Here is a 22,006-nt window from a genome sequence, read left to right on the forward strand (position 1 = left end):
AGTTTGGTCCATCTGGGGAAAAATTCTTACCTGTGTCATGCAGTTTCTTCAGCATAAACAATGCCACTGCATTTCATGTTTTGGATCCTGCTTCCAGGGTTTTCTCACCTTTCTCACTTCAGGTTCTCCTCCAGTCAGTTCTCATCCTCTGAAGTGCAGCAGACAAAAAAGGATGTGGGACTCCAAAATAAGTCTTGCCGTAGCAGACTATTTTTCAGGCTGCACATGTGTGTACACACAGCCCTACTTGGTGCTTGACTTATTATATATAATAAATTGTCACCGATTCACGTTTGGACTGTAAGCTGCAGTCAGTTAAGGCCTTAGAATTGTGGCCTCGCCAGCTGTTCAGCAGGCAGGCTTTTTGTAGCTAACTAGTCCTGCTTATTAAGTTTTGTCTTAGCCGTGATGTTCTATGGATCAGTGATGATACCTGTGTTCCTGCAGCAGACCTGTCACTGGGCTTGTGGTGCCTTTTCTCCTTCCCCCACCACTGGCTGAGGAAGCCCACAGTTTGAACTTGGATTGCAGCTGCCTGCCAGGAAATGTTTCTAGCAATCATCAGCTGTGGAATTACTGGTAATCAGTAGGACAGTAGTAGAACAGATCTTGAGCAAAGCTGTGCTTTTTCTAGGTTTGAAGTCTCATGATTACTGAACTTGGCTGGTCTTTTGAAGTGTCAATGCACAAAATTTTCTTCCCCTTTGTGTTAGTGAACTTCAGATCTGTGCTCCAAAGAACACTGTTTTGGGACCACTGAATTAGTATTCTTTCATAGAAGCTCTTTGTTTTATTGTATGTTTTGGAAGCGGATGAACCATTTTATCTGGAACTTCACAGGAAAACTGCTTAAGGCAGTTACCTGCCATTGCCAAACTTCAGTGGCTCGGATCAGGTTGTCCAAGCTGTCAGTAGCTGGTGATAACTTCATGGTGGAAATACCTTGTAGCTTTAGCTGATCATGTTTGTGTTTAGCTCTGAGGGCGCTCTCCTTGTGCCTAATTGTAAGGAAGGACCAGACCATAGATCAGTTAACAGATCAGTTAACAGCATAGCAGAACTCAAAGGCTATCTAAAAATCGGTGGGAGCACGGTGTATGTTTTTCCACTCTCAAACTGCCATACAATGGTTTCATGTCTTGTCCATGAACTACAGAGAAAGGCATTTTTTTACTACCTAATGCTGTACTGGTACTAAGGTATTACAAGTGCTACAGAACAAGCATAAGAAGCTCTCACTGAGCAAATAATGTGCTAGGTTTAAGTCTACATTTAAGAAAACAGAGGAATACTGATTGTATAAGGGTGTATACTTGCTCAAATTAAAGTTCTGTTGCTGTTTTTGCCCTCGGATAGGATATATTGCTGAAATTGCATGAGGAAATCATGCAACTTCTGTTGATTCCTAAGGGAACCTGGATGAGGGGAAGAGACGTAGAACAGGCTAGTTAATTCAGCATATGTAAGCCTGTTAATCTCAATTCTTCTGAATAAAATAGTTTTGAAGCTATTCCAAAAGGGACCTATTAGGGTTTTTCCTGCCTTTGTCCCTAGGATGTGCCATAGGTTTTAGAGAATTAGAATTGAATCAAGCAGTCAAGGATCTAGTGCCTCTAGAGATCATATTTTCCTGTGACACACCTAGTGATAGCTTTTTTTAATGCCTACAGGTTGGGGTTTCTGTCTCCAGTCACTCTTTTGTCAAATGTTATGCATCAGCCTGATCTCAGGTCATTAAGACTCTTTTCCATGGAAATACAGGTGACAACAAATGATGCATTTCATGATGACACGATTATGACATGGATATTCATTTCTCCTTGGTGTACCTCTTACCTATAACTTTCCCTGGAAAGTTGAGGATTGCCTTACACAGTGGTTTTGGTTACACTATCTGGGTATCTCACTGATGTGTGTCAGTCAGTAATCCTTACACGGGTGAATCTTAAGACTTCCATGAGCATGCTGCAAAAGCATCCATGTCCTGTGATGCAGTAGCATCTGTAAAGAAGCTGTTAATTCCTGTTTTAGATCTTAGCAATGCAAGTTAGTTTGTATATTAAAGTGGTAATAATGTAGATCTTAAATTCTTTCTTCCTTTCCTAAGTTTTGTCCAAACATAGTGTTGTTAGACTCCAGCACCTAGAAGGCCTAAAGAAACATTATGAAGATAACTAAGTAATTGGAAATGTATATTAATGGAAAATAATCTTTCTGAGTAACTATGATTACCTTCTTATTAGTTAAGCATGCCCTTGACTCCTTACATTAAGACCTGAAACTGCTTTTTTCTTTTAGACAAGGGGAATCAAACTGCCCCCTAGGTATTTGCAAATACTATGTTTTAAGAGATATCATGTATTATGATAAATTAACCATTCTCCCTATGTATTTTAGAAAATCCCCTTGGAGTATCTGAAGTCCATATGGCTATGTATGATGAAGATATCTTGAAAAATCCCTTTTATTTGGCCCTTCAGAAGCGGCGTCCTGATCTATGCAGCAAAGTTGCAGAACTCCATGGTATTGTAAGTAGAAATCAGTAGATTTAAAAGCTGCTTATTAAATAGTAGCTATGGGAATTTAAGTCAGATGTAAAGATTAGTGCAAGCCTACAAAACTTAAAAGTAAAGAGCAACTTTGTGTTTAGCTTGCTTATTACTTACTAACAGGGATGTCCTGATACATTGTATGATAGTAAAAGGTCAAAGTTGGTGTTGTTTCTGGACTTTACAGGAAGCTGTGAACTAAAGTTGCATATTCTCCCACTTGTAACTTAAAATAGGATTGACCTTTTGAAATCTCTGGTGGACAGACAATCACTCATTTCTGACAGCATTTAACATAGCAAAATAAAGCCGTTAAACTGAGCTGGAATAAAAACTCCAGTCCTTAAGACTTTTAATCTGGGTATTCTGCAGTTAGTCTTCATCTAAAATTAAATGTCTGGAGACTCCATTAAATGCAGAGGCTATTGTTATCTGATTATAAAATTAAGCCTTAAATTGGGCAGGGTTCTTTCAATTGTGTATTGAGATGGTGATGTGATAAGCTGAAATGCTAAAATCTGTTCACCAGCTCTGTATGTATTTTAACACCATTTCTGAAAACTTCTGAATGCTGAAAAGAACCACTTGCTTCGTGCTTCTCTTCCTTGACAACGAGATGTATTTCTTTTCAGTGTGTATACCCTGTTTGTTGTATTGATAACGTGTTGCTTTCTGATTAAGAATTTGTCTCAAACTGCTAATCTTTTGGTGTGCAATAGACCCAAGATGTTTCTTATCTCACATTTTTATTTTCTTCTTTCTGATGGATTTTCATTTTAGTTTGAAAATATACTTCACTTTTACTAGCTTCCTACTTGTAAGTCATTCCGGTGACTGGTGCTTAGTAACTTAAGATTTCACATCCTTCTCTTAGTATTGTTTGCTTCAGTTACATCTGTGATCCTTTTTCAGATAAGTCACTAAATCACCGAACTGTGTGTCTATCAATGACCTTTCTGTTTTATTTAAACAAAAACACCTGTAGTTGCTGTATACATTTGCTGGTAAATGTTTATAAGCCAGATTTAATTGCTTGCCTCTACAGGGCAAAGTAATTGGTGTTTAGCTGGTGATACACAGCATTTTTCTCTAAAGCATGATCTAAATTTTTTAGGTGTTAGTTCCATGCAAAGGAAGCCTTTCAAGCAACAGTCTTGCTACCTGCCAGTTTGAATCTTATGTTCTGAAGCCACTAGAAGAAAATTTTCAGACCTTAAATGGAAAGGTATTTCTGTTTTGATATCTGAATGTAGCTTGGGGACACTCCAATAAATGGTTCACTGCAGTTGATGATTGATAGTGTGAACTAATGGTTACAAGAGAGGTAAGAGTTAGAGGTAACTGGCAAAAGTAGTTTGCCCATCTAAGCCAAAGTTCTTGAGGATATACTGCTTTCTAGAAAAAGCTGTTTTTTGGCATGTATGCAAGAATAGTTGTGTTCAATGGTAACGCTGCCTCTGATTTCAGCTTACTACTTTGGTGAAGTAACTCTGTCAATTCATCTGCATTTTGTGGCTGTTAGGAATTTTGTTGTGTGGCAGAAGGGCCTTTATCACTTGAGGACTGTCTCTCTAGCTTTCAGGCAAATAGTAGCCTGCTTATATTGTATGCAGATGCAAGTTCACCAAGGCTTAAGACAAAATTATGATGGTATTGAGTTGTATCTGAGTCCTGATGTATTAATTCAGTTCAGGAAGTAGATTAGAAACAGACTAATGTAGCAGGAAGCCATGATAACCACTGGTAGCACTGCATAGGATCACATTTTTTCACTTGTAATGTTGCAGTACAGTCTGAGATCTTGCACCTGTTTGCAGGCTATCATCTAGATCTTCCTACTGCAGATGTCCTCACTGGAGTTGCTTGAGAAGATAAAGCTGAGGGTGAGAAATGTAGACAAGATGTGTGGTGTCTTTCTGAAGCTGGACTTAGGCCCCAGTATTAAGTTGTCTTTCAATTTCCCTTCTAAAAGTACTCTAAAAATCTGCAAATAGCCACTCAGACCTTGGAGACTGACTGAAACCTCCTCTAGCAGTAGACTTGTAAAGAAAGCAGGTATAAGCGAGGTTTAGCTAGCCATAGTAGACTGAAGGAGTCTTTGTTTTGGTGTCTACACAGCATGAGACTATGAAATCTCTTGAATCTGGGGCTTGCTTATCTTGCAAGATTCTCTTATTTTCCTGGAAATGTAACTAGGCAATGCAGAAGCCAACGAGTAACTTTCTTCTGGTGAAGTTCTGCAGTTGATCTGTGTTTTGTTTCAGGAGATCTTCATACGAGGAAACCTCATCATTTTAGGAACTGGTTTTAATTACCACCTGTCAGTACCTGTTCTTTTTGAGGAAACATTTTACAATGAAAAAGAAGAAAGCTTTAGTATACTGTGCATAGCTCATCCATTGGAAAAAACAGAAAGCTCAAGTATGTATTGAAGTGTTAACTTGGTAGTCTTGGTTGCACAGTGAGCAAATCAGTATGTTTGATATGCTTAATACATTTCCTTCATTCTGAAAAGTGTTGGCTTGTTTGGAAGCTCTTGGCATTTATTAGCCTGTTGGGGTGGATGTTGGTATGCTGCTGGAGAGAAATACTAAGTTGCTGCCAGGCAGACTTAATTCTGTAGGGTATATGCCCCAGCCTCAGCACTAAAAATAATCTTCAGAATACTTAATCCAGCATAATTTTTTAGCAATGCTCAGTTTAGTGCTGACTGCTTAAAAAAGGGATTTAGTCCTAAATGTGACGTGTATCTTGAGGTGCAAGGTGGATGCATAAAACTGGAGAGGTAAATTCCTTCATGATCACTTCACCAGTGGTTAGAGGTTGTATAGCATAGTTATGTAGCAGCTCTTCTGGTGGTGGTCTGTCTCGTAAGTCGAATGTGTCAATTTTTGCCCTAGTACTGAAAGTGCTCTTGATAAGACTGGAACACTATTCCCAAGGTTACTGTTAAAGCTGTGAATGTAACAGGATTTCCTTCTGAGTTTGTATAACAATCTGTGTTTACTAATTAAAAGGAACAGAAGCTTCTTAAAACATACCCTTTTTCTGAAATAAAAACATTTTGTCTTCCTAAATACATAATAGCTATTTGAAATGAATGATGACAATGTGAAGTAATACAATGGTACTGTGAAAATAGTACTGAGGGAGGTATGAAAGTTGTTCTGAAAAAAAGCTGGCATATTTATAGAATTTAAGTCTACATGTATTAATCTAAATCTAAAAAATTATTCATGCCATTCCTTTTTTGGCAATTACTTAATGTAGTTGTATAGCAATCTTTCAGAAGTGAGGTAATTTGTGATTTCAAATGCAGTTGGAAATGAATGAGATCCAAGCCTGTTATTAGTTGGCTGCCTCTGATTGCAAATGACAGACTTGCCTAAAAGTAAAGTTTTGGAAAAGCAATATGAATTTTAAGTGAGGGATCCAGTTGTCTTATTCAGAAGGAAAGTGGATTTGAAGCAAGAAATTCAGAGAAAGCACATCTAAATAAAGAATGGGTTATGTAAAAAATCTAAGTGAGCTGTAAAAATTCCATCTTCGAGCACACTGACTTCCTGCATGGGCATTCAGTCAATACTGTAACGTGCTTTTTTATTTTCAAGCTTGACTTGCACTCAGATTGAGTTGTGTGTGTGACAATAAACTACCCCAAGGTAAAAAAGCATGTAAAATCAGTTTTAGCTATTCCAAATAAATACTTGACATAAAAGGCAAGTGAGCCTACTCTGAATGTGATGCATTGAATTCTTGCAATTAAAAGCAGTGCCTTGACTTAAAGGTGTGGTAAGCTGAATTAATGTTTCATTGCACACAAGGTGGCTGTGTATGTAGGAACAAAGTACTTTACCAGGCATACATATTAAACCTATGTGTTAATTCTTGGCTTTCATTTTAGGTGAATCCACAGCTGCTTCAAACTCCTATTCTCTTAAAAATATTGAAGATGTTAGAGAATTCTTGGGAAGGCACTGTGAAAGATTTGATAAATACATAGGATCTTTCTATAGAACATTTAAAGAACACGAAAGGAAAAGCCTCCGCCACTACATAGTCAGTATCTTGCTTCTTGATGTTTAATTTACTAAATATAATGCACTTCACTGCTTTGGATATATGTCTTATTGAGCTTTTCTATGTTAGAGTAGTCTAGTGTTGAGGAAGGTGGGAATGGAGAAAGCAGAATTCTTAATTGTGAATTACCACATCTTAACTATTAGATAAAGACAATTGTTCTAGCTAAAAATCTTATCATAGTGCATTTCTCTAAAGCAGGGAAGACTTCCTTTCTTTATTTATGCGTTGCTTCAAGTCAGATTAGCCTGGATCTGAATATTTTTTTTCTTCTGGTCCCCAGGATTCTGTCAATGCACTTTATACCAAATGTCTCCAGCATCTTTTGAGAGATTCGCACTTGGTAAGCACGCCACTAAATACGTAGTACATAATGTTACTTAAGCAATAAATTATCTAACTTTATCTTGCTGTTTGTATGGCTTTCCTTTTCTAGAAGATGCTTGCAAAGCAAGAAGAGCAGATGAATCTGATTAAACAAGCAGTTGAAGTAAGCATCTGAAATGAAGGAAAATAATTAGCAAGCTATTTTTAACTCTCCCTTTCATGCCTAAAACACTGTGGTTTTTTTTCTACAGATATATATCCATCATGCTATTTATGATCTAGTCTTTAAGTATGTGGGGACTATTGAGGCAAGTGAGGTAAGTTCGTTTATTGCTAAAGATTAGTTACATTAATCTAATGCATCTTAAAAAACTGTTGCCTTTCTATTGTTTAGGATGCTGCTTTTAACAAAATCACGAGGAGCCTTCAAGACCTGCAGCAAAAAGACATTGGAGTGAAGCCTGAGTTCAGGTGAGAGATATGGTTGTGGACTTTTTTGAGTCATTGAAATCCTGCCTTAATAAGTCTCAGGAGAGCCAAAAAGTGCCTTCCTTCAGACAATAGCAAATTTTTCTTAGACTTCATTCCTTTGAGATGGAAAAGTAAAGCTTTGCAAGTGTCATTTTAGGGGAGTCTTTGCATTTATCATTATCTCCTTTGCTTTTATATTCTTATGATTCCCTCTCTACAGGGTACAGAAATGCAAGTGCACTTGGAGTAGAGATGGAAATATTTTATACCATTCTTCATTTTGGCTCTGAATAAGTTAAACCTTAGTTTTGGACATCCTGCACAGGAATTCTGTATGTTAATAATTTCTTCCAAATTATTTTGTAGTTTTAATATACCACGGGCAAAGCGAGAACTGGGTCAGTTGAACAAATGTACGTCCCCTCAACAGAAGCTACTTTGTCTACGAAAAGTGGTACAAATTATTATGCAATCTCCTAGCCAAAGAGGTCAGTAATTAGTGAATTAATGACTTAATTTTAAACTCTTCTTAGCGTGTACACACAAAACACTTTGGTATATAAACAGGTGTTTGAAAAGTACTTGTGGATGAAGCACAATAAGTCTGCGGTCTGCCTTGCAGGTCTCTGAACAAAGTGAAATGGAGGCAGGTTAGACACCTTGCATTGTTTCTCGTGGAGTGAGGTGGGGTACTTGGATAGCTTTTATATACGTTTTAGCTAGAGCATGTGAGAAGCTTGCATGTGCTAGGACATCTCATGCAGAAGAACTGTGGGTGATCCACTTAAACCCTGAGGATTGCTGCTAGATCATTCTTGTGTATTTATCCATGTTCCTTGATACTCTTGAAATTGATACTCTTGAGCCGCATCTTTTGCAAAATGCGGTGTACAAATAAACCTTCTATATGCTGCATTCAAAGTGCTACCATGGATTACAGAAATGATTCTGTGATAGCAAAGCATGGACCTCTTAACCTGATATTTATTTTACCTAGCCTGGAGAGAGAAGATATTTCCACTAATCAAATGGAATAGTACAGTGAACTTATGCTTTGTCTAGTTAGTATTCCTGGAGAAGGGAAGATACTACTAGGTTATGGAAAAGTGTATCAACTTAGAGGGTAGTTTTTGCCCTCAAGAATTTCAGAAATTTTGAGCTAGTGCTCTGGCTCTTTTTGTGTTAGAAGGAGGGGATGCTAGTCAATGATTGCAATTTGTACAGTACAAACTGTATTTGGTTACTTTGGCTCCTGGCAGCCTATTATAGAGGGAGATTGAGAATGTTTGAAGGGCTGCCTCAGTTACTCAATGCATTCTCTACTAGTATAGCTGACCCTTAGTCTTAGGCAGTGGAACTCTATTTATAGGTATTGCTCTTGATTTGAACCATGAGATGACTAACATCAGATGTAAATTCTTTTTTTAGTTAACATGGAAACCATGTGTGCAGATGATCTTCTCTCTGTTTTGCTGTATTTACTTGTAAAAACAGAAATACCAAACTGGTATGTAACTATGTTTTGGCTATACAGAGCTGCCTCATATGATCTTAATGTAATGCTGCTGTAGGGGCAAATGTTTCTGAACATGTAGTAATAACTTACTGAAAGTGTAAGAGGGACTGATGTAATGCAGAAAACTGTTTTTAGTAGGACAAACAGCAAAGATCTGTTATAGGCATGACTGAATTAAGGACCTATCAGAAATTCAAGTGCTGTATCTTTGCTGTTTTGATTCCTAGCCTAGAAAAAAGTTGTAATGGGAGGCCATCTCTATACCAAATCTGCATGTCCAATACAGACTTCACAGACTGGTCCTTCCTTGTCTGTGTTTGGAGCTATGAAACCTTTATGCGGCTTCTAGATGCTTGATACATTTCATATAGAGAAACTAGATTTGAATGCTGAATTGCTTGCTGCTAGTCTATGCCATTGCGTTTCTCTCCTCACTGTCGTAAAAGTATATTTAAACCTTCCACCTGGACCTGAACTGTATTTTAGCGTTGATGTATCCCATATCTCAGAGATTAGCATTTTTCCTTTAATTTGTAGCTATCACTTTATACTGATGCTTATGGTGCTTGAAATATTAACATGTTTGGAATGTTTGAAACAATCTCCTGCTGCTGTTCTTATCCTGTCCTTCATATTCCTTATAACCAATGAATAACTTTTCATTGAATAATTAAGAGATAAGTGGAGTTCTGATCCATCTACAAAGCTTAGAACACCCATAATATTGCTAACCTAACAAGATTTCTAGCAGCTTTTTCTTAACTCACACTTACTGTTTGCCTGGATTGCCTAACATGATTGCAGTATTAAGATACATCAGACTAGTGTTGTCTTATTTTTAGTGGCTCATGGCTTTAACTTTTTATTTCAGGATGGCCAACTTGAGTTACATAAAGAACTTCAGGCTTTGCAGTTCAGTGAAGGATGAATTGGGATACTGTCTAACCTCAATTGAGGCTGCAATAGAATACATACGACAAGGCAACCTCTCTGACAGATCAACAGTAAGCTACTCTTGAAGTCTGTCAAATGTGTATTTACTAAGCTTGTAGGACTGTATACCACCAGGGGAGTTAATAGTTAGATACAAACAGCTAGAATAAGAGTTCCTTTTTTGCACTTAAGCAATGAATTAACTACATCTGAAACAAATGCTAAAATGATGTAAATGGTTACAATGAAGTCCTAATCCTGTAGCAATACTTGTCCATTGTGTACTCCGTGAGAAAGTAATTAAATGTCAAGTCTGCTTCTTCATATGGTTAGAGGAAAAATGACAGCACTACATTTTCAACAGCTGAGTCTTCAATAAGTTTAATATCTCCTGTTTGTACTCTATCATGGTTGCGAAAGCAACACAGTCCTTGAAAGTAGGCATAGCTTAAACAGATTTTTCTTGAATTTTAAGAAGCTTAGCTATGCTAGCAGAATGGAAATTGCAGTGTAACTTAGAATTACTCAGTAAGTCTTCGTACTCTAAAGTTCCACCAATTTGATAGTTTAATGGGAATGCAGGACTATGATAAGTGGTGTTTGAAGGTCAAATTTGGCTCTCGGGATCTCTAACATAGCAGGGGCAGAAGTCTGTGGATGCATGAGTTATTTCCTACTGGGCAACTAGACCTTCTGTCAATCAGGTCAAATCCCTGCAGGCCAATCAAGGATTATATTGATATGACTTTAGAAACTTCTATGATTTAAGAACTTTGTAGCTTATTTAGTAAAGGAATCTGGTCTTACTGCTCCTGTAAAACTTTCTACTGTTGCAAAATTAGGTTTTCCAGATCTGATGTGGAAATCAAAAGGAGTGAAATTGGAACCAGAGTGAATTCAATGTGTCTCAGTCTGCCCAACTGTAAAGCACTGGAATCTAATTGCAGGGGCCAGAGTAATGGCTCAGTGTGCAGGGCTTGGGATTGGACAACCTGGGGCACAATCTTAAAGAAGCAGCACTTTAAAGTAACATTTTAGCCTTTTGTTCTTTCTGGGATCTTTCCATGAACCTGTGAGACATAGGTTTGTTTTGTACACTCAAAAAAAAAAAAAAAAGCACTTTCATTTTGTGTGAAGAGTCTGTGGTATTTCTTGTCTGTAATGCTGTATCAAATTATGTTAAAAAAATAAAAACACTAGTTTAAAAGGAAAATAACCTGCCAAACAATTTTGCTTCCTACAGTCACTCGGCTATCATTAACGATCAGTATACAAATAGCAATGCTGGTGATCTGGATGGAGAACTGGAACCAAAGTAGAGTTGTCTTCCACAACAATGCCAGCAAGCTGGAAAATATACCGCTCTTAAACTTCTAGAATAAAAATGGTTTCCTATTAAATGCCTGGTCCTATCCCTCCTTATATACCTAAGGATAGCAGGTTTTTATACTGGGATTGTCCTCAAGTGGTTATAACTGAAGGGCCACTGCCATTAAGATACTATCTTTATATCTTTGGGAGCTATCTGTCTTGAAAGATGAACTACATATTTGAGAAGTCTAAATGAGGGCAGTCTCATAGTGCTTATGTTAGTGTCTGCACCAATATAAGAGTAAGCAAGAAGTGTTTCTGTCCATGCCTCAGCTGGATCAGCTCCAGCCCCAAAGTGCTAATCTGAGTGTGTGTACTGTGAGTGTGCAACAGAACTCTGTTCTTCTACATTGCCTTTCATAGGAGTCACTGCGACTTACAGGCAACACCCTGAGATAGAAAACAGCAGAACCTTAAAAATGAGGAAGTGGGTTACCCCTTGCCCTCTAGCACAGCTCAAGAGGAAAGAGCTAGACCTCCCCCTTTTCTCTCGTGTAGGGTAAGGGAGAATGTGGCACACAGTGAAGAGGAAGAAACTGTCAAGGGGCTATTTGCTACCTAGGAATTGGAAAAAGAATAGTGATGAGGTAGAGGAACATGGTAGGAACTTCAGATAACATTACTTTCCCTTCATGAACTTGTCAGTTATTTCCTTTATTCTCTGGTAAAAGAGATCAACTTTCTGTTTAAAGCATCAGCAGCTCTCACATTGATGCCCCCTGGTTTCCTTTTCCAGATTCTGCTGGAAGGGGATGTGGGATTTAAGTGTGCAGGAACATTGCTGTGCCCTGGGGCTTCATTACAGCCCCTCATATGGCTACACTTAATTTTATAGCTGGCTTCAGATGGAGCTTCTGGCAGCTGAGTAATGCTGTTGTTCAATCCCTAATGAAGCTAACTACATGAAGAAAACTCAGCAGGGAGCTAATGTACCCTGTGGGATAATGGGCATATTATCACCCTCATGTCAGTAAAAAAATTGCACTTAGGAGACACCTGCCAACTCCCTTCACCCAAGGTCGTGCAAGTCTTGGAGAGACATTTTGGTTGTTGGGCGGAGAGAAGCATGTAACTGATAGCACAAAAAATTCCATTTTATTTTTTGGGACTTGTCAACCATATTTAATTAGAATCCCAGTTAATAAGCATTGGACCTTAGTTACATTTCTATGCACAGCTGATGTGTAGTAAGACCCTCTAGTTTAGAGGGTTGGAGTAAAGTATGAAGTAGGGAGCTAGAGCCAGCCAGGAATAGGCAGCATTTTTATTCTTGTATGGAAAGAATGGATGGGTGTCAAAGTTAGCATGGAGGAAGTACAGGTGGAGAAGCCAGGAACGGAAGACTTGAACACAAAGTGTGGGGCGAGGGAGCGGAGATAATTTCCCGAAGTTATCAGTTGTAATTTGTGAAAGTCAGCTTGGAGAGGTCATCACACAGGTACATCCTCATAGGTACAAATATTTCATTAAAGATCATTAATGTTTGGATGTCTATTTTCTAGATAATATGATTTAAAATAGCTGAGAGTCCTATTCAAAGCAATTTTTTTTTTAAATTCCTGTACCAGCAAGTAAAGCTGGTACAAATGAGTTTTGTCTTTGAAGGCCCAAACTTGCTTAATACTTCACCCAATACCTGATTCTTCTGCTGTTCTGTATTCCACACTCAAAGATACATAGTCCACACTTGGGGTGGACTCTTTTTTTCTGATTTATGTAATAAAAAGGATAATACCTCTACATAAGGATTGCTGTCTCAAGTGACTCTGAAATAATTATTCTACTTGGGAAACACCTCATAAAATATGTGTGGAAGGAACAGTACTAAAACTATAGTAGGTCTTGTAGTTGTTACTTAGATTCTCTATGGTGACAGTATAAAGCTGTCTGTGAGCGTTCACGTTAGAAATTCTGATTAGACTTCAGAAACTTGAATCAGCAGTAAAGCTTTAACATTTTTTTCTAGTTAATAAAATTTTTAATCAAATACTTCTCAGGGAAGTTATTCCTGATCACACTGAAGAATCTATCCAAGGAGGCTAGTGTTATATGCCTTGTAATTCTGAAAAGATATGCTAGGGTATCTTTAGCTAAAGTACTTAGGTTTGAAAAGATTGGTGAATATTTGCCACCTTCATGTATCTAAATATGGACAATTTACTGTGAAGTACAGATCTGAACTTTCATCTCTAGACCTCACAAATGTGTTTTTAACGATAGTATTTGCTGTACAATGGAGGGGTTTTTTATACAGCTTTCTGAGAGGCATCTGTGTTGATTTTGAAACTTGAGTGACAATTTCTAGAAAGTCTGAACTCTTTATTTTTGGTGTTCAGGTGATCTTGTTTATTTACAGTTCACTAGTTTCTTAAACTTCATGTTGGCTTACTAATGTTAAGAGCTGAGTCAGACTTTTTTTACTCATTTATATTTGATCTTTACAGACTTAATTGAAGAACTATAGCTTAGATCCTAAACCATCAAAGTTTATCTGATACATGGGTGTCTATCTTAAATGCAGTGGTCTTCAGTTTGATGGATGGTGGGAGTCTTTCCATCTCTAGGGAGATAGTTATTATCCAAAAATAACATTCAAAGAAATTATATTCACTGCCATCCATAAGCAGTGATTATTCTGAATCAACTATGTGCAAGTGTTTCCATCTACTTTCTTAGTGTTTTCTTAAGATTGTTGTCTTATTTCATGTGAGGTTCAATATTGCCATTTCAAAATCTGACTCTACTTGAGAATTTTCACTTGGTTTTGGAAGCATATATATTCTTTAGTGCATCCTGAAGTGTACCTTCAGATTTGTCAAAAAATGGGAAGTATTGATATGAGTTGCACTACATGTCTGCTTAGCTTAATCTCCAAATTTCAGTAGGTGACCGGTAGAAAACTAACTATATGAATGAGTCTGCTACAGAGTAATGCTTCATCTGGTGCAATCTTTTATTTTCCAGCAAGTAGCAGGGAGTTTAGCAGAGTCTTGGAGTCAGAGTTGTATCTGGGTCATCTTTTTAATAGCCACTAGTAGACATGTCTTACATGAATTTGTCTAATACCTTTTTGACTCCCATTTATACTTCTGATTTTTGCAACATCCTATGGCAATGAGTTCTGCAATAAGAGAACATTGTTTCTTCTTTCTCTTCTCCCCTCTCCCTCCCCAGACCTAATGTGTGATGATTTTGTTGGGCACCCCAGTTCTTATATTTTGAGGAATAGTGGATATTCATTCTTTGCATGTTTTCTTTGGACTTCTTACGAATTTTAGAGACCACTGTAGCAGAGTCAAATCTTTTCTAGAGTGAAGAATCCTATTTTCTCCTCGTAAGAAAGCTGTAATGCACCTCTTACAGTTCTTGTTGTCTTTTTTACGTCTTTTCTAGTTTTACTGTGTTCAGTTCTAGATGGTGCAACCATAGTTTCATTAATGCTCAGTTAGTTCATGGAGAAGTACAGTAAAGGAATATTCTGGTGAACATCTACTTATTATTTCTTTGAATAGCAGGTGTGTAGTCTGTTAAGTTTCAGAATCCTAAATGTGAAACTGATTTAGGTTTTACATGCATCTGATAATTCATAAGTGGTAAATACAGTGCTTAATATTTTTAAAGTTAATTTCACTGTTAAGGTACTTTACTTTTGCCTGTAAATGAGCCTATAGATAATCAATCTATGTATTTTATTTTCAGGAATCTGAGAGACTGTGTGACAAGCTGCTTTTAAGACAAAGGATGAACTTGTTGTCCCAGATGTCTGCTACTCCAATAGACTGCTTATTTAAGGTTGATAACTTTTATGGCAGAATATGTATATAGTTATGTTTTGCACGTTTATATCCCTTCTTTTCCGTGGTGTTCTGAAATCTAATACAATATTAATTACATTAGTACTGCAAAATGTGTTTTAGTAGATGCTAAAAGTCTTGAATCTAGTACATTTCTATGTCAAAACGTTACCAAGTTAATATAATCTTATGGATTTTAGCACATTATGAGAAATGTGGAAGCAAACGAGGATGAAATGCTTCTGCTGCTGGTATTGATTGGCCCATTTAATGCACAGATGTGGTATTACTATCTGATTGTCTCTGAAAGCTTTTAGTGCTTGAAATTGAAAGTTTTCTGAAATAATTTAAATGTGGTCACCTGACAGCTACTTCATATTATATGTTAATCTCATATTGTCATTCTAAAAGAATTTTTTCTATACAAGGACAGAAGCAGAGCTTCTAATTATATGTGTTCACAGCTTATGGCTAGCGACTTAGTAATTTTATAGAAATGTTTTTGCACAGAGGGAGCTCAATTTCGTGACTGAGTCTAAAGAGAACAATAGGAATTGTTTTAATCTTTATAGAAAGTGAAGTAAGCCAAGAACAGATTCTTTTTAATACTGAATGCCCATTAGGAGGTTTTGTGCTGTGACATTGTTCACTTCTGCTTTCTAATGCTTGAATACGTGTCTTTTATAATCAGTTCCTTTCATTTTGTGCTTCAGTAAATTACTCTATTTTTTTGTGGGTGGGTGGGTTTGTTTTTTTTTTTTTTAAGGAGGCTTTTTATATTGGCTCTTCATTCTCTTTCTTCTCTTGCCTTTTTGTAGCATATTGCTTCAGGTAATCAGGAGGAAGTGGAGCGATTACTAAGTCAAGGTGACAGTGATAAGGACACTGTACAGAAAATGTGTCATCCACTCTGTTACTGTGACAAATGTGAGAAGCTAGTATCTGGGTAAGCACTTTTCATCTCCACAAATACACAAAAAGCTACCTAAAAGTCTTCATCTAAGATTTGCTTTAGAAAGTATAGAATTATAGAATGGTTTGGGTTGGAAGGGACCTTAAAGATCATCTAATTCCAACCCCCCTGCTGTGGGCAGGGACACCCTCCACTAGACCACATTGCCCAAAGCCTCATCCAACCTGGCCTTAAACACTTCCAGGGATGGGGCCTCCACAACCTCTCTGGGCAACCTGTTCCAGTGCCTCACCACTCTCACAGGAAAGAATTTCTTTCTAACATCTCATCTAAATCGACCCTCCTTCAGCTTAACCCCATTACCCCTTGTCCTGTCACTACACTCCCTGATAAACAGTCCCTCACCATCTTTCCTGCAGGCCCCCTTCAGGTACTGGAAAGCCGCAATTAGATCTCCCCGGAGCCTTCTTTTCTCCAGGCTGAACAATCCCAACTCTCTCAGCCTGTCCTCATAGGAGAGGTGCTCCATCGCTCTGATCAGCTTCGTGGCCCTCTGGACTCACTCCAACAGCCCCATGTCTCTCCTGTACTGGGGCCCCCAGAGCTGGAGGCAGTACTCCAGGTGGGGTCTCACAAGAGCGGAGTAGAGGGGCAGGATCACCTCCCTCGACCTGCTGGTCACGCTTCTTTTGATGCAGCCCAGGACACGGTTGGCTTTCTGGGCTGCAAGCGCACACTGCCGGCTCATGTTGAGCTTCTCATCAATCAATACCCCCAAGTCCTTCTCCTCGGGGCTGCTTTCAATCCCTTCCTTGCCCAGCCTATAGCTGTGCTTGGGATTGTGCTGACCCACGTGCAGGACCTTGCACTTGGCCTTGTTGAACTTCATGCGGTTTGCACGGGCCCACCTCTCCAGCCTGTCAAGGCCCTCTGGATGGCATCCCTTCCCTCCAGCATGTCGACCACACCACACAGGTTGGTGTCGTCAGCAAACTTGCTGAGGGTGCACTCGATCCCATTGTCCATGTCGCTGACGAAGATGTTGAACAGTGCTGGTCCCAGTACCCACCCCTGAGGGATGCCACTCGTCACCCTTCTCCACTTGGTATGCTGCTTTTGGTTATAGAGGAAGTTGGTAGCACTTTGGGATGTAGTAGAGTGTGTACATTTGTGTGGTTTGGAAAAGCAGAAGAAATATTAGAATACTGAATGCCTTGGAACCAGCCAATTTTATGATGGAGGCTGTATGTATGTAAATATTGTGTGAAATGTTTCTTCTCTTGAACCTAACTTGCCTGTCTTGGACAAAACCACGTCTCTTAACAAAACATAAAACTCTCTATAGAATAATTTGTCCATGTGAAGGGAAAAAGGATAAAAAGTTCCAAAATCAGTGTCTTGTCAGCTTTGGCAATTTTTCTCTTTCTCTCCTCCTTACCACTGCTACGTAGGTAACTGAGCTGCTTTTAAACCCTTGTGTTTTCAAGGAAACTGAATGATCCTTCCATTATCACGCCATTTTCCCGAGATGACCGGGGATATACACCACTTCATATAGCAGCTATTTGTGGTGAGTAATGTTGGTTTTCTTCACTAGGGTTTTCTACTCTTTGGGGTTCTTATCTTTGTGTTAGCGTGTTTTCCAACTTTGCATTAAAGAGTGAATTTTGCGTTAAATTGTTTTCTGTTCATTTGCTGTGGAAACTGGTATCTTGGCACAGACTGAAGTTATTGTATATTCTTTTAAGCTCAGTTTCTTATGGCTAAGTTATTGTTTGCTGGCTGTTTACTTTTGCCTTGGTGGTTGCCACAGCAGTTCTTTCTTCAGGTGTGGAAAAAAGTAAAAATGTGTCATCAGAAACCAGTCTTGTTTTAAACAACTGGCAAATTGAGAAATTAATCTTTTCTCTCTCCTGCAGCTGGCTATGCATGGTAGATCTGTACCATCTCCTGTCTTGTAATGTTTGTTATGCCGTTGATCTTACGTTTATTAGAAGATGCATTAATTTCTTAGTGAGGTTTTTTTTTTTAATAAATAATTTCCTGGTTTTATTATTATCTTGAATCGAAATACAAGAGTGCTTTGTGTGACATGGCTTTATTTTCTATTATTTTCTTACTCATATCATACAAACGTAGCTTCCTTTTAGCTGGAAGTTGTTTTATGGAGCTTTGACCTTGAGTAATCTGCAGTAAAAAAATCCAAATGCCAAGGAAGTGAATATACAGTATATAGAAACATAGTACGCAGAAATTCAGGATATCTCAGTTTATAATACGTGTTTGAATTTGAAAGGTAGCAATGTTCTTGTGCAAAGTTTACTTCTTTTTTTAATGTCTGCGTATTTTTCAAGGGCAAACATCATTAGTGGATTTACTAGTAGCCAAAGGAGCCATTGTCAATGCTACAGATTACCATGGTTCAACTCCACTTCACCTTGCCTGTCAGAAGGGATACCAAAATGTTACAGTAAGCACCAAAAAGCTTAATTGGAAATAAAAGGAAATACTGAACCCAAATGATAAATACACGACTCTTACTAAGCTGTTCTACTGTTACTATCATTTAGGTCTTCTGAGAAGCTTTTACTGGAACTGTGTATGCTTTCAGAATTGAGGATCTTTTATCATTGTAGTTTGCATGATATTTTATTTTTCCCTGTACTGCAATGTTTTCAGATATTTGTAATAACCAAGCAATTGACAGCTATGCATGCTTGATAATTCTTCCCTTTTATTAACACACATCTCTAACACATAGGTCAAATTGAATAGCCTGTTAACATCTCTGCATTCGATTAAGACAGAACCACCATTGCAGTCATTGGAATGAATTAAATGACTTCACATTGTGTTTAGGATAGACTGTGTAACTACATTAATTATTGTGTACTTGAATTTTATATACGTGAGATTCTTCAGTTAGCAATGTTGAAATTGAGCTGTGTCTTTACTTACATAAGCTCTTAAAACATAGGTTAAATTATCATGTAGTATATGTATAGCAGTGTTTGCTGCAGTAGATGATTCATTTGTTCAATGACAACTCTGAATATGTAAGCGGCAGCTTTTATTTGGTTCTTAGGGTAGGGCAAAACCAGTACTGTAATGCCAAGACGGTAGTATCTGAAAAGGAGAGACGTAGCTAGTTTTTCATGAAGTGCTTCATCATACTGGAAACCTGAAGGAATCTACAGAGTAACAGTTGTTTGTCCATTAATTTTTTAGTTACTTAAATGTCTACTTTTATTTTTCTTTTAAGCTTCTCTTGTTGCACTATAAGGCAAGCACTGATGTTCAGGACAATAATGGAAATACTCCACTTCATTTAGCCTGCACTTATGGTCATGAGGATGTAAGTGATTATTTTGTAACAAAGTAAATGGACATTCTAATGGAACGGAATTAAACTGTGCTGTGAATTTGTACTAAACTTACATATTTTAAAAAGTAAATAAAAAAGATTTGGAGGCTAACTATTTAACGCTGTAAATTAGGACTTTATTTAGTAGTTCAAAGCAATTTTTATTATGCATTCACATTAAAGATAGTAATATTGTGTAAATTTAGTGGAGTTATTTAACTCTGTTTAATGACACTGAACCGTAAAAGCCTGCCCTTTACACAATGGATATAAGCAGCAATGAAAAAAACCTTTTTAGGATTCCTCATATGTTAACATTATAACATACATTATATGAATTGAGAGACAATACTATATTTTATTGATAGCTTTCCTTTTCTTTCCAGTGTGTCAAAGCTTTAGTCTACTATGATGTGCATTCCTGTAGACTAGATATTGGTAATGAAAAGGGAGATACTCCTCTCCATATAGCTGCTCGTTGGGGCTATCAAGGGATCATAGAAGTGCTTTTGCAAAATGGGGCAAATCCAGAGATTCAGAACCGGATGAAAGAGACTTCCCTACAGTGTGCATTAAATTCCAAGGTATTTCTCTTTATCTTCTCACCTGATTTCTTTCTGACACAGTTCCACAGAGATGTAGATGCTTACCTGCTAATAGGATTTTGTGGTCTTGTGCTATTAAAGTGAAAATGTATGTTTGCCTTTAATGAAGAAGGGTTATATTTTAAATCTAATAGCATGAATACAGTCTATGGTATAGAACATAAACATGTAAATGGGTACTTTTAATCTGCTCAGTCGCGATCTGTTACTAATATTACGTTGTCAGCTAATTTACATTTCAGATTCCTTTTTACATGGAATTACATTGGTTCCCTTTATTAATATTTTTGTGCAGATTTTGTCATTGATGGAATTAAACTATCTAACGTTTGAAAGGGGACAGAGTGCTTCCGAGGTAACAACCAGTGCAAGTTGCTAAACTTTTTTTTGCTTATGTTTAACCTGCTTAATCTGATACGTAACATTTTCTGTTTTTTCTTTGTTTTGTTCTTGATTTTTTTTTGGCCAACTTTAAGTCACCACTTAGGTCTCCTCAGCGGTCAACAGAAACTTTCAGCAGAGGATCATCTGTCTCAAGCCTGTCATCAGCATCAACTGATATAAGGCAAGAAGAAGTAAAAAATAGTTATAAAGAGGTAAGACCGAGATATAAGTTTTGACAATAAGCAAAGTGAAGGAATCTAGAAGAGTGATATTTTGCAACACTGTTTTAAACTGCTTCTTCAGGAATAGCCACCTGTCTGGTTTGGAAAATTATATGCTGCGATCCTCAGGTGCTTGTCATCTCAGCATCTAAACACTTACTTTTGTATGGTATCAACTGCTCTGCTGGTTATTTCTGGGGAAAAATTGAAAGCGTATTTGGAGTAGTTGTTCAGATTTACTGTAGTTAAACTACATAATTTGAGAATTTGTTGAGTTTCCAAAATGGCAGTCAGTGCCTCAAGGACCTTGCTGTCCTGTCCAGGAATTAAACGCCATTGTTAGCTTACCAAATCTGTCAGGGAAAAGAGACTACTACAGGCATACTGGCAAACAATTTAACAAACTAGAATGTCAAGACAAGCTTTCAAAATAGGCATAGGAAATCAATTTTGTAATATGTGAAGAAGTACGCTATAGGCTAAATATCTTGCACATATAGAATCGTATGTGTTTGCTGATTTTGCTCTGTCCACACCAACCAAGACGCCGTCCTCTGAATTTTTTCATGTGGGACCTCAGATCCATGCTTTCCATTTACCCCTCCTAAGACTATCATATCACCACTCCTTCTGATGCTTCTCTATTTTTTCCCCAGTCCTCCCTTTCCATTTTTTCCAAATTGACCTCTGTAGTAGTTTTGTTTCTCTCCATGCCATCTCTATATTCAAATTCTTACTTTTCCTGCTATTAGAAGGTTCTTCTCTTGCCAGAAGTTTCTGTTTTCTAAAAATGTTCAAGAAACTCAAAGATGTGAAGTTTGACTGGACAGTATTACTTCATTATCAGTTGGTCTGAGAGAGCCTCAGTGTAGGACTGTATCTCCCCGTTTGTAGAGTCAAGCACTCTAAGTAAAGTCTAATGTGCGTAAAAGTTCACCTCATAGATTGAGGATTTATTTTTCCTTAAAGGAACAAATTTATCACACCCAAGAGCTAAGACTGCAGTTCAAATCAGGGAAGAAGATTACAAGCAGCTTACACCTTAGATTCTTGGGGTTAATGACCTTCTGCTGTAATCCAGCTTTAGTTCATTTCTGTTTGCCAAGTTTCACATGGGCTCACTGCTCTTACTCTTACCAAGCAAAGAGGCAAGGGCCTAATCTGAGAGAGCTCCGTGAAGGGAACACCACGGGAAGCAATGGGAAGCTGATAAGGTCCGTTTTCCAGACATCAAGGTTAGAGCATGGATTAAGGGGATGCAGTTAGATCATTATTAATCAATGCTGCTGGTGGATTAAACTCTTTGCTTAAATGAGCCAGTCATGGTGTATGTCTTGTATGTGGCTTGTTTACAACTTAGAAAAGAAAGAGTGAAAGAGCCAGGCAAGTAAATTTGGAGCTTCCTCTGATGGAACTAATAACTACTTGCACAATTTTTGTTCAGCAACAGAAAAACTGAGCATGTGAGTGAATTGCAG

General features: G+C 37.8%; 1 protein-coding gene across 8 annotated transcripts in view; it reads left to right on the forward strand.

The window, feature by feature from the left end:
- ANKRD27 (ankyrin repeat domain 27) overlaps positions 1–22,006 on the forward strand; it is a 57,220-nt gene that overhangs the window by 18,976 nt on the left and 16,238 nt on the right. For 7 of the 8 annotated variants that reach the window (XR_012837549.1, XM_075765424.1, XM_075765422.1 and 4 more), the window contains exons 2-20: positions 2,398–2,528; positions 3,664–3,774; positions 4,814–4,970; positions 6,454–6,608; positions 6,913–6,972; positions 7,066–7,119; positions 7,208–7,273; positions 7,351–7,427; positions 7,794–7,915; positions 8,856–8,934; positions 9,815–9,947; positions 14,947–15,039; positions 15,860–15,987; positions 17,442–17,524; positions 18,309–18,424; positions 19,217–19,309; positions 19,705–19,902; positions 20,219–20,278; positions 20,400–20,519. Coding sequence is in view for 7 of the 8 variants with exons in the window: in XM_075765419.1 (XP_075621534.1) it covers positions 2,398–2,528; positions 3,664–3,774; positions 4,814–4,970; positions 6,454–6,608; positions 6,913–6,972; positions 7,066–7,119; positions 7,208–7,273; positions 7,351–7,427; positions 7,794–7,915; positions 8,856–8,934; positions 9,815–9,947; positions 14,947–15,039; positions 15,860–15,987; positions 17,442–17,524; positions 18,309–18,424; positions 19,217–19,309; positions 19,705–19,902; positions 20,219–20,278; positions 20,400–20,519 (2,036 nt within the window). In the remaining variant the exon portion in view is untranslated. The remainder of the gene's footprint in view (positions 1–2,397; positions 2,529–3,663; positions 3,775–4,813; positions 4,971–6,453; positions 6,609–6,912; positions 6,973–7,065; positions 7,120–7,207; positions 7,274–7,350; positions 7,428–7,793; positions 7,916–8,855; positions 8,935–9,814; positions 9,948–14,946; positions 15,040–15,859; positions 15,988–17,441; positions 17,525–18,308; positions 18,425–19,216; positions 19,310–19,704; positions 19,903–20,218; positions 20,279–20,399; positions 20,520–22,006) is intronic. The other variant, XM_075765418.1, reaches the window with a different exon arrangement.

The sequence above is a fragment of the Balearica regulorum genome, chromosome 13, assembly GCF_011004875.1.
Source record: "Balearica regulorum gibbericeps isolate bBalReg1 chromosome 13, bBalReg1.pri, whole genome shotgun sequence".
NCBI classification, from domain to species: domain Eukaryota; kingdom Metazoa; phylum Chordata; class Aves; order Gruiformes; family Gruidae; genus Balearica; species Balearica regulorum.